This window comes from Mandrillus leucophaeus, unplaced genomic scaffold (assembly GCF_000951045.1).
Source record: "Mandrillus leucophaeus isolate KB7577 unplaced genomic scaffold, Mleu.le_1.0 Scaffold67, whole genome shotgun sequence".
Lineage (NCBI taxonomy): Eukaryota > Metazoa > Chordata > Mammalia > Primates > Cercopithecidae > Mandrillus > Mandrillus leucophaeus.
In genome coordinates, this window is record NW_012107252.1 from 4,275,956 (window position 1) to 4,287,422 (window position 11,467).

Sequence of the window (11,467 nt, forward strand, 5' to 3'; positions counted from 1 at the left end):
CCCGGACCTGAGCTGGAGATGCTGGCCGGGCTACCGACGTCAGACCCCGGGCGCCTCATCACGGACCCGCGCAGTGGCCGCACCTACTTCAAAGGCCGCTTGTTGGGCAAGGTGGGCCGGGGGACGTCCGCGGGGTGGTGATGGTGGAGGTGGGGGTCTCGGCCGGCCTCATTTCTGGCACCAAGCCGGGCGTGGCCACTTGACCCCCAACGCGGGGACGCCCGCGGGCCAGAGTCGGCCCCCCTGGAACACCCAGCCTGACGCCCCCTCTTCACAGGGGGGCTTCGCCCGCTGCTACGAGGCCACTGACACAGAGACTGGCAGCGCCTACGCTGTCAAAGTCATCCCGCAGAGCCGCGTCGCCAAGCCGCATCAGCGCGAGAAGGTAGGTCCAGGCTCAGCGGGCGAGGGGTGGGGTGGGGACGGTGGCATGGGAACCATGGAAGGATGACGACCCTGCGCCCTCATCGCAGATCCTAAATGAGATTGAGCTGCACCGAGACCTGCAGCACCGCCACATCGTGCGTTTTTCGCACCACTTTGAGGACGCTGACAACATCTACATTTTCCTGGAGCTCTGCAGTCGAAAGGTGAAAGATGGTGATACCCGCAGGGATGAGGGTGAGGGAGAGAAGACAGTCTTAAGACCCAAAGCTCGGGCCTTGTTTCTTCCTCTGGGAGCACAGATGGAGGGGAAGGGGGAGGGAGGGCTCACCAGGGGCTGAGGCAGTGGCTCGCTGCAGTCCCTGGCCCACATCTGGAAGGCCCGGCACACCCTGTTGGAGCCAGAAGTGCGCTACTACCTGCGGCAGATCCTTTCCGGCCTCAAGTACTTGCACCAGCGCGGCATCTTGCACCGGGACCTTAAGTTGGGTGAGACTCCTGAGCCTGGAGGATGGGAGGTTGGGGAGGGAGGGAGGAAGGAAGGAAAGAATCTGACACACCTCTCTTTCCCCATCTAGGAAATTTTTTCATCACTGAGAACATGGAACTGAAGGTGGGGGATTTTGGGCTGGCAGCCCGGTTGGAGCCTCCGGAGCAGAGGAAGAAGTGAGTTTTGAAGAAAGGAGCCTGTGTGTGATACAGATGACATGCGTGACAGACAGTGCATATGTATGTGGGAGGCAAGGTGACTGCTTGATGTGTGCATGAGATAAATGGGAAGGGATGAGGGGCTGTTTATGCATGTGTGAAGGTGGAGGTGGCAGCCTGTGTTACCGGGACCAGTGGAGAGGAGTAGAATCCTATAGGTGTGTGACACAGATAGGGTAGGTGACCCTGAGTCCCTGAGACAGATAGGGGTGTACAGCTTCTTGGAGGCATATGACTTACCCTTCGTGTGGATGGGGGAAGGTTACAGGCAGCGTGTGTGTGTGTGTGTGTGAGAGACAGACTGAGAGTGTGGGAATGGTAGGATATGACACTGGGTGTAAGAAGACCCTGCTGTGGCCATCGTACTTTGTGTGTGTGACACAGACAGCATATGTGGCAGATAAGTGTTTATGGGGGTTGTGACAGCTGGTGTTGGTGTGTGTGTGGCACAAACCATGGGAGGTGACAGCCTGATGACTGTGTGAGAGACAGGAGTGCAGGAAGGGGGAAGGGATCAGCTGTGGACTCTCTGTGTTGACCCTGGAGGAGGGGACTGGGCTGGGGGTCAGGCCCTCCCCCTGTCATGAAGAGCAGCTGAGCAGCTGGGCCAGGCGGGTGGGCGGGGACTCAGCTGCCATCCCTGGCATCCATTGTCCCAGGACAAGCAGGAGTTCTCTGGCCTTTGGTGACAGGCAGCTGCTTTGTCTGGACTCACAGTGGGGGAAGGGGTGGGGGGGCTGCTGGGCTGGGTCTCAGCCTTTTCTCCTCCTCCCCACCCTCTTTCAGGACCATCTGTGGCACCCCCAACTATGTGGCTCCAGAAGTGCTACTGAGACAGGGCCATGGGCCCGAGGCGGATGTGTGGTCACTGGGCTGTGTCATGTGAGTCGCAGGGTCCAGGTTCGGCAGCAGACAGGTGGTGGGTGTGTGGGTGGGGTATCCCCTCCACTTTACTCCTGACCCCTTGGCCCTGCCCTATAGGTACACGCTGCTCTGCGGGAGCCCTCCCTTTGAGACAGCTGACCTGAAGGAGACGTACCGCTGCATCAAGCAGGTTCACTACACGCTGCCTGCCAGCCTCTCACTGCCTGCTCGGCAGCTCCTGGCTGCCATCCTTCGGGCCTCACCCCGAGACCGCCCCTCTATTGACCAGATCTTGCGCCATGACTTCTTTACCAAGGTCTGTGGCTCCCCAGACCTCTAAGTCCATCTGCGTATTCCCAGGGATTGAAAGAGTGCAGGTGACAGGGCCCCTGGAGCCCCTCTTCTCTGTTCACACGGCTCCCCTCCCTAGGGCTACACCCCCGATCGACTCCCTATCAGCAGCTGCGTGACAGTCCCAGACCTGACACCCCCCAACCCGGCTAGGAGTCTGTTTGCCAAAGTTACCAAGAGCCTCTTTGGCAGAAAGAAGAACAAGAGTGAGTCTGGGGTGTCAGTGGGTTGAGGGGGCAGAGCAGCAGAGCAGCTTGTCCCATTCGTTTCGGGTGTGTGAGTGTGGGTGCCTGGCAACTCCTGGGGAGAGCATGTGCAGTACAGGCACTTGGGGAGGCCAATCTCTGTGTCATCCCTGTGGCAAGTGGAGGGGCTGGGCAGGATACTGAGGATGGTATCATCCTTCACCCCCAGGTAAGAATCATGCCCAGGAGAGGGACGAGGTCTCCTGTTTGGTAAGCGGCCTCATGCGCACGTCGGTTGGCCATCAGGATGCCAGGCCAGAGGTGAGGCGCTCACGTGGACACTGTTCCCCTGACTCACCCCCACCCTAGCAGCTGAGGGAAGCCCAGGATAAAAGGCTGCTGAAGCATCCAACCTCGTGGTGGCCTAATTGGCTGTGTGTCACCAGCCTGGCGGGGCTGACCTGGGGTGCCCTGGGAGGCAGGGCAGGGCCGGGCCATGGACTCAAGGGTTTGGATTTTGGGGCCTGTCTCACTCCCTTTCCCTGCCCAACCCTCCAGGCTCCAGCAGCTTCTGGCCCAGCCCCTGTCAGCCTGGTAGAGACAGCACCTGAGGACAGCTCACCCCGTGGGACACTGGCAAGCAGTGGAGATGGTGAGGAGCCAGGGAGGATGAGAGGTGTCAGAGGTTGCTGGAGCTGAGATCAGGGACCAGAGGGAAGGAGTGGGCAGAGGGGCCTGGCCTGGGTCCTGGGGTGCTAATTCCTAAATCTCCGTGCCCTGTCTCCTTCAGGATTTGAAGAAGGTCTGACTGTGGCCACAGTAGTGGAGTCAGCCCTCTGTGCGCTGAGAAACTGTGTCGCCTTCATGCCCCCAGGTAAGGCTGGGGTCTGGTACATGCTGCTGTCGTGGGAGTTCTGTGGCTGGGAGTTCTGCTCCTGGCAGCCAGGAGCAGGTCCTGACTCCCTCCTTTCCCATGACAGCGGAACAGAACCCGGCCCCGCTGGCCCAGCCAGAGCCTCTGGTGTGGGTCAGCAAGTGGGTTGACTACTCCAATAAGTTCGGCTTTGGGTATCAACTGTCCAGCCGCCGTGTGGCTGTGCTCTTCAACGATGGCACACATATGGCCCTGTCAGCCAACAGAAAGTAAGTGCTGTTATGGGGTGCCTTGTATTCAGGCCACTAACCCAGCAGGGCTGCACCCTCCTGCGTGCTCCTGGGCTCAGGGGTCTGGGTTTCTCAGGGGAGGGGCATCGGTGTAGGGCTCCCTCTGACCTCTGCCTCCCCATTCTAGGACTGTGCACTACAACCCCACCAGCACAAAGCACTTCTCCTTCTCCGTGGGTGCTGTGCCCCGGGCCCTGCAGCCTCAGCTGAGTATCCTGCGGTACTTCACCTCCTACATGGAGCAGCACCTCATGAAGGTGTGAGGGTTGGGGCTGTGGTACACTGAAAACTAACCTATCCTGAGCTCTCTGATTCCCCCTTGGTGGTGGTGGGGGTGCTCCAAGCTAGAGGATAAGACATACAATAATGGGGAGGGGGCTGTCTCACGCTGGATCAGTGACCTGCTCCGATCCTGCTCCCAGGGTGGAGATCTGCCCAGTGTGGAAGAGGTAGAGGTACCTGCTCCACCCTTGCTGCTGCAGTGGGTCAAGACGGACCAGGCTCTCCTCATGCTGTTTAGTGATGGCACTGTCCAGGTAAGAGCCTATCCAGGAGTTTCGGGGAAGGTCTGGGAGGCCCAGGGTGCTGGGGAGGAAGCTGGGTCCGGAGCCTAGGTCCTGACCACTGTCATGCTCCTGTGTGCAGGTGAACTTCTACGGGGATCACACCAAGCTGATTCTCAGTGGCTGGGAGCCCCTCCTTGTGACTTTTGTAGCCCGAAATCGTAGTGCTTGTACTTACCTCGCTTCCCACCTTCGGCAGCTGGGCTGCTCTCCAGACCTGCGGCAGCGACTCCGCTATGCTCTGCGCCTGCTCCGGGACCGCAGCCCAGCCTAGGACCCAAGCCCTGAGGCCTGAGGCCTGTGCCTGTAAGGCTCTGGCCCTTGCCTTTGTGGCCCTCCCCATTCCTTTGGTGCCTCACTGGGGGCTTTGGGCCGAATCCCCCAGGGAATCAGGGACCAGCTTTACTGGAGTTGGGGGCAGCTTGTCTTTGCTGGCTCCTACCCCCTCTCCAAGATAAGCCTGAGCCTTAGCTCCCAGCTAGGGGGCGTTATTTATGGACCACTTTTATTTATTGTCAGACACTTATTTATTGGGATGTGAGCCCCAGGGGGGCCTCCTCCTAGGATAATAAACAATTTTGCAGAATTGGACTCCCCCTCACTCGCAGTAGAGCCCGTGGACCGTGGCCACCGCGAAGAGCGAGGTGTTGGTATAAGAGACCGAGGCCAGCCCATCGCGCGCCACGTCCCAGAGTGCGCGGCTGACCACGTGAATGCCCTGGCCCGCTCGCGGCCCCAGCACCACGCTGCACACCAGCTTGTACCGCGGCGGGCTAAGCTCGCGCAGGCGAACGTGCACCTGCTCGCAGAGCTCCTGCACCAGCCGCGCGGCCTCGGCGCTGGAGTAGCACGCGTCGCGCAGCCCTGCGGACAGTGCCGCCTCCAGGGCACGCTGTGCGCGCGCAGCCTCCCAGCGCTCCCCGGGCACCGGCTCCGTGCGGTAGGAGGGCGCCACCTGACGGGCGGGCGCCAGAGGCAACCCTGAGAAGCTGACCCGTGAGCCCAGAGGGGGCACCGGGCCCAGGGATGGCCGCCGACCCCCAGGACCCGCGCCTGGCCCGGCCAGCGAGTTGCGACGGGAGAAGGACGTGGCCAGGCCCAGCATGGAGCCCCGGCGAGAGGCCGGGCCAGGACCTGGACCTGCGGGTCGCGCCTCATCAATGCTGGGCAGGCGGCCTCGGGGCCGCACTGGTGAGGGTTTCGGCCCGTAGTCTTTGGCATTCTCCTCTTCCTGGCGTCCCCGGGGCAGAGGCCTGCTGGCCATGGACCTGCTGGCTAGAGGACCCACACTCAGGGTGGCCTTCCCTGGGCATCTGTCTGCCCACCCCAGCCTCCTGCTCAGTGATGTCAAGGGTTTTTACCTTCTACTCCCTTCTTACCTGTGTTTTAGAACAAGTGGATCAGATAGTCCCAGGCTGCCTGGGTTCCTAGGTGCTGAGAAGGTTAAAGGTTGTTAGACACATGAGCAAGGGACAGGAGGCTGCTGGGACTGGGATCCTGAGCTAGTCCCTGCCTGCTGAGCTCCTTCTCTGGGCACTATGGAGGTTAGCCAGGTACGCGCGAAGTCTTAGAGACTGCCAGTTCTCCCTTCCACCCTACTTCTCTGGAAGGAGAAGCAGGCCTCTGCCTCAGCCTGGACCATGGAGGCAGTGCCTCCAACCCCTAACCAGGAAAGACTGACAGATCACCTCTTTCAACCCCACAGATCCTTCCAGCCCTGGGGGTGTTGAATCTAGTCATCTTCCACCCAAATCTACTCTAGGGTGGCTGGCACAAAGGTCTCCCCTACACGTGGCCCAGGCTGAGGGCAGACGACTTGTGAAGCCCCTTCCACCTTCTGCCTTTGGCCTCTGATCCCACTTCCTCCAGAATCAGTTCTGGGATGGCTGCCCTCTGCTCCCGAAACTCCCTCAGGCACCTGAGTCACCTGCAGGCTTTGGCTTCTGAGTTCTGTCAGGCTCCACAGCCCTGGCCCCACTGGCCTGAAGGGCAAGTGGGAGGGGAAGGACCTGTGTTGTGGAGTTGCCATGGGTTGCTGGAGCAAACACTCCTCCCTCCAAGGATCCCTCCCTCCAGTCCGGCTCTGGCTTAACCTGAGAGCCCTGTTAACTGTGGGCATGTGCTGCGCGTGGGGTCATCAGGCAGAGCGGCCGACAGGGTCTTGCAGCTCAGTGGCAAACTTCCTAAGCGCAGGCGACAGAGGGGCAGATGTAGAGGGAGGCTGTGGTCAGAAAGGTTTTGTCCTACCCCAGGGCGCTTGAGCCAGGGCCCGTTTTCTCCCCTTGTGGAGACTGGCCATTATGAACAAGTCACAGAGGCCTAAGATAGGGGGAGATCTTGAGGCTGCGGGGGCGGTGGCTCAGGAATCCAGGGTCTGGGCCCACAGGAAGGAACACGTCATGGCTCTGTTGTCTCTCCGTCAGTCAGCCTCGACAAGGACAAACATTTCCGCTCCCGGCGCACAGTTAGGGTGGGGCTTGGATGACTTCCTCAGTTCAGGGCTATGTGTGGGGGAGGGGAGGTCCATTGGCTCAGCTGGTAAGAACCAGACCTTACAAAGTGGCAGTGACTCGGCGGTGAACACCGAGTCCAGCCTCGTGACCCTTGCTAACCCAAGTGTCCTGGGGCTTGTCCCTAGCTGGCTATACCTCTTGTGTGCCCTACTACCTAGATTTCCCCAGAGGCTGTGACACCTCTGCCAGAGCTGACAACTCATGTGACTCCCCCTCTGGCGGGGACGGGACTATCCCCTCCCAAACAAGCCAGGTCTGGGCCCTGACCCATCTATGGGGGCGAGGATTTTCCCTGTTGAGTGGGGGATTCCCAGGCCTGGCTAAGCAGATCCTGACCCTGTGTGCCTGTGGAGGAGGGAAGGGTTATGAGGGTAAGGAGTTTGAACTCTGAACCTAGGGCAGGCTCGGCTTCGGGGGTTAAGACTCTCATACGGCGCTTAGTGCCCCTCTAAGGGCTGAAGTTTTCCCTGGGCCTGCCTGGGAGATGGGTGGAGTCTCTTCTCAGGCCTGCTCCAGTTTCCATGGAAACCCACAGGCTTCCCACCCGGCGGCTGCCTGGGCAGACTCCCAGCCAGGGCCTCTTTCGCCGCCGCCAGCCAGCCAGCCTCTTCCCAGGACCATAGGCCACTCCAGCCTCAGCTTCTCCCGGTCCCCTCCCTGTGTCTGTTCCTGTCCCTGAGCCTCTGGCCCCTGATGCCTTCAGTAGTTTGGGCCCCTCCTGCTCCACTCCTAAACTTCAGCTTCTCAGCAAACAGGCCTCCCAAGTCCCTGCTTCTCCCTCTCGGGCCTTGCTAGCCTCACCAGCTCTAGGACCTGGCCAGGCCTCCTAGGCTCCCTCCTCCACCCCCACCCCTTCTCACCCATGGAGCCCCTGGGACTGGTCGTGCATGGGAAAGCTGAACCTTTTTCCGCAGCACTCCGAAGCCTCGTCAACAACCCACGATACAGGTGAGGGGTGGGCCCTGCCTGCGGGTTTTCCTTAGCTGGCTCTGAGGGCCCCAGGACTCTAAGGAGGCCCTGGTGAGAAGAGGCTGGGAATTAGAACTTGGCCGTCCTCCCTGGTGAACTCACGCTCTGGGGAGGTCAAATGTGGAACATGGCTGCTGGTCACTCAGTGTCTGTGAGACCCTGAGGGCCAGAGGCAAGGCTGGCAGGGTCCTGGGGGCTAGAGCCTGGAGCTGCTGTGTGAGCTCAGGCAAAGCCCTTCCTTCTTTGGACTTTGAGCTCCTGGCAGAAGAGAATGATTCTCAGCCCCTGGGATCCTGAGAGATGGTGGGTCATGATTCCCCTCCTCCCTCCAGTCACTCAGCTTGGTGTTGAGGCCTCCCTGCTTGAAGAAAAGGAACAGATGACCTGTTCTGGGAACTGAGGCTTCACAGGAAGAACAGAGCTCGAGGAATTGAGCCATAGTCCCTGACAGGAAGCCTCGGGAGTGCTGGCTGCTCCCTGCTGGCCAGGATGCCAGTGGTGTCTGAAACCAGGGGTAGAGTTTACAGGAGGCCGGGCTGCTCAGGAGAGCTAGAATGAAGCTCTCTGTCCTCATGGTCTCAGATCTGAGCTCTTCCCCAAAGGGTGGTGACTTCCATCACCCTGCTTCTTTGGGGTCACAGTCTGGTCTGGGTAATGTGAACGCCCCAGGCTTTGGACCTGGGAGTAAGAGGCTCTAGGAGGCTCCAGCCTCATCTGCCTCCTATCCCCTGCCTTGTTTAGAGGCCCAGAGCTGGGGCCGGAAGTGATCATGAAGATGGAAACTGTGGTCTGGCTCATGATGGTGCATCACTGCTGTGTCTGTTTGCAGTCAGTGCGCACTCTGTGCCCCACACCCCCACACCCGCCTGTCTGGAGGAGGGCTGAAAAAAGCTGAGTTTGCAGCTGGTGGAGGAGGAGCCAAAAGAAGCTTCCCTTCCCCCAAGACTCAGGCTGGGGAGGAGAGGGAAAGGTGGGATCAACCGTGCTTCTGTTCGTCCAGATGCCCCTCAGTAATCAAGCATAGTCACCTCCTCTGCGACCTGAGGTTTAGGATTATTGTCCCATTTCATGGGTGAGAAACCTGAGATTCAAAGATAGGAAGTCACCAGGTGGAGCTGGGACTAGAACTCAGGGCTTTGGGTCCCAGACCTTCTGCTGGAGGGACCAAGCCCTGTCTCTTACATTCTGGATAGGAAACTAAGACCCAGAGTGGGCAAAGGCACAGCCCAAGTTGCACTCCAGGTGCTGGCCTCCTCTCCGCTGGCTCTCTGCCTCTCTCCCACAGTGATGTTTGCTTCGTGGTCGGTCAAGAACGGCAGGAGGTATTTGCCCATCGGTGCTTGTTGGCCTGTAGATGCAACTTCTTCCAGCGACTTCTGGGCACAGAGCCAGGCCCCGGGGTGCCTAGTCCTGTGGTGCTAAGCACTGTGCCAACTGAGGCCTTCCTGGCAGTGCTGGAGTTCCTATATACCAACAGTGTCAAGCTTCACCGTCACTCTGTGAGCCCGCTGACCAGGGTCCTGGGTGGGAGAGGCGGGGGGTGCCAGAGGCAAGAGTTTGCCCATTACACTGTGGGCATAGGGCAGGGGAAACTCCCTTCCACTCCCCCCACCACCCACTCTACAGGTGCTAGAAGTGCTGACAGCGGCTGTGGAATATGGGCTGGAGGAACTGAGAGAGGTGGGTTTGTGTGCCAGGTCCATGTCTCATTTCCCTTGCTTCTCACCGGCTCACTTCCCGCCCTGCCTCACACACACTCTGGCCTAGAGAGGAACGTGTGCCCACACAGAGAGAAGTATGTATGTCTCTCCCGTGTAAGTAGGGCATGTATGTGTGCCTGTGTGCAAAAGGATCCATGCATGCCTGCCCTGTGTGTGCTGTGGCTAAGAGGGGGTGATTATGGCTAGTGCTGTAGATACAAAGATGTCAGCCTTGATCCCTGTTCTCCAGAGAGGGAGAGGAGACAGACACATGAAAACTCTTATCTGGGTGGCATAAGAAGTGTGATAGAGGCCGGGTGCGGTGGCTCATGCCTGTAATCACAGCACTTTGGGAGGCTGAAGCGGGTGGATCACTTGAGCCCAGAAGCTCCAGACCAGCCTGGGCAACATGGTGACACTCCGTCTCTACTAAAGGCACAAAAATTAGCCAGGTGTGGTGGCATACACCTGTAATTCCAGCTACTTGGGAGGCTGAGGCACAAGAATCGCTTGAACCTGGGAGGCAGAGGTTGCAGTAAGCTGAGATCGCACCACTGCATTCCAGCCTGGGTGACAGATCGAGAGTTGCTCTCAAAAAAAAAAAAAAAAAAAGTGACAGAGAAGGGTGAATGGTGCCAAGACTGTATGGGGGACCTCTCCAGTCCCACCACTAGGGAGAGGAGAAGACTTCCTGGAGGAGGAAACATATGTGTTGGATCTGGTAGAACAAATAGGATTTTGTTCCTAGGGGAAGTGGGAAGATGGCATTCTAGTCACAGAGGCACCAAAGGAGCCAGTGAGACATTTGGTGTGTCTGTGTCTGGACTGTGAGGAGAGGGCAAGATGAGACTGCAGAGGATGCCAGGGCCTGATTCATGTAGGGCCCTCAAGCTTTTGGACTTCTTTTAAGCAGAGGGCAGTGGAGATTCACTGAAGGTTTCCGATAAGGGAGTGAAGAACTGGAAGCTCAGGGAAGAAGGGATTGGAAGAGGTGGAGAGGACTTGCTAGTCCATTCAGGAGGCGAGTGTAGCAGTCAAGAGATGAGAGATGTCACGGATGAAATTCAAGTTTCTGCTAAAAATAGAAGTATCCTTGAGTCGGGAAGGGAACAAGTGGAGGAAGATAAGCATCCTGAAAGAAGGAGAGAATTTTGCATGGCTTTTATCTGGTCTTGCTTAGTGGCAAAGGTGCTAGAAGGTGGGTGGCTGGGCTTGGTTTTGCTAGTCTCCAGTTCCTGTGAGCCTGCTCTCTCAGGCTCTAGCAATTCCCTGCCTCCCTTGGCCTGGGAGGTCAGGATGGGGTCTGGGGCTGCTGGGTGACTCACCAATCCAAGCCTGCTCACTGCTTCTGGGGTGGAACTAGTGTCTTGGAGCAGGGACACCGCCACACAACCCACATTCATTTCTGTTCCCAGCTGTGCCTGCAGTTTGTGGTGAAGGTGCTGGATGTGGAGTTGGTTTGTGAGGCCCTGCAGGTGGGTGCTGCTGGACAGGCATGGGAGGAGTCTGGCTGTGTGTGTGGAAATGGGCTCCCAGGTGCTGGGAGCCTGGGCCTGCTGTGTCTGGCCTTGAAATAACTTGGGTACATGGTGGTGGTGGCGGTGCTCCAAGGAGGTTTACAGGATGAATTCTGTGCCTAGATATGTGGGATCCTGGGTATATCAGCAGGGTCAGGTGCAGGAGCAGGTGTTGAAGGGACTGGATGTAATTGCTGGTCTTCTCTCTATCAGCGCTGGGGAATGGTTCTCAGCTGGACTTGAGGTAGGGGGAAGGGTGGCTGTAAGACTTTAGAAGCCAAGTTGGGTCAGGCACGATGGCTCACACCTGTAATCCCAGCACTTTGGGAGGCCGAGGCGGGCGAATCAAGAGGTCAGAAGATTGAGACCATCCTGGCTAAAACGGTGAAACTCCCATCTCTATTAAATATACAAAAAATTAGCTGGATGTGGTGGCATGCTCCCAGCTACTCTGGAGCCTGAGGCAGGAGAATTGCTTGAACCCGGGAGGCAGAGGTTGCAGTGAGCCGAGATCGCACCCACACTCCAGCCTGGGCGACAGAGGGAGAC

At 58.6% G+C, this 11,467-nt stretch overlaps 3 protein-coding genes across 3 annotated transcripts in view; 2 read left to right on the forward strand and 1 right to left on the reverse strand.

Annotated features, from left to right (window-relative positions):
* Nucleotides 1-4,805, forward strand: PLK3 (polo-like kinase 3). The gene is made up of 15 exons (XM_012001861.1): nucleotides 1-111; nucleotides 278-385; nucleotides 474-590; nucleotides 744-873; nucleotides 963-1,050; nucleotides 1,879-1,974; nucleotides 2,074-2,272; nucleotides 2,387-2,513; nucleotides 2,722-2,813; nucleotides 3,051-3,144; nucleotides 3,283-3,366; nucleotides 3,473-3,635; nucleotides 3,784-3,913; nucleotides 4,079-4,192; nucleotides 4,302-4,805. The coding sequence occupies exons 1-15, from the start codon at nucleotides 19-21 to the stop codon at nucleotides 4,491-4,493; spliced, it is 1,827 nt and encodes a 608-aa protein (XP_011857251.1). The 5' UTR covers nucleotides 1-18; the 3' UTR covers nucleotides 4,494-4,805.
* TCTEX1D4 (Tctex1 domain containing 4) lies at nucleotides 4,728-6,098 on the reverse strand. Its single transcript, XM_012001860.1, has 2 exons — nucleotides 5,599-6,098; nucleotides 4,728-5,490 (listed from the first exon to the last, which is right to left on the reverse strand). Exon 2 carries the CDS (start codon nucleotides 5,481-5,483, stop codon nucleotides 4,818-4,820), a length of 666 nt encoding a protein of 221 aa, XP_011857250.1. The 5' UTR covers nucleotides 5,484-5,490; nucleotides 5,599-6,098; the 3' UTR covers nucleotides 4,728-4,817.
* A 1,492-nt stretch (nucleotides 6,099-7,590) lies between these two features.
* The window catches only part of BTBD19 (BTB (POZ) domain containing 19), an 8,107-nt gene continuing 4,230 nt past the window's right edge, over nucleotides 7,591-11,467 (forward strand). Inside the window, exons 1-4 of the mRNA XM_012001862.1 lie at nucleotides 7,591-7,680; nucleotides 8,987-9,023; nucleotides 9,328-9,381; nucleotides 10,817-10,876. Of these exons, the coding sequence (XP_011857252.1) occupies nucleotides 7,595-7,680; nucleotides 8,987-9,023; nucleotides 9,328-9,381; nucleotides 10,817-10,876 (237 nt within the window). The 5' untranslated portion in view covers nucleotides 7,591-7,594. The remainder of the gene's footprint in view (nucleotides 7,681-8,986; nucleotides 9,024-9,327; nucleotides 9,382-10,816; nucleotides 10,877-11,467) is intronic.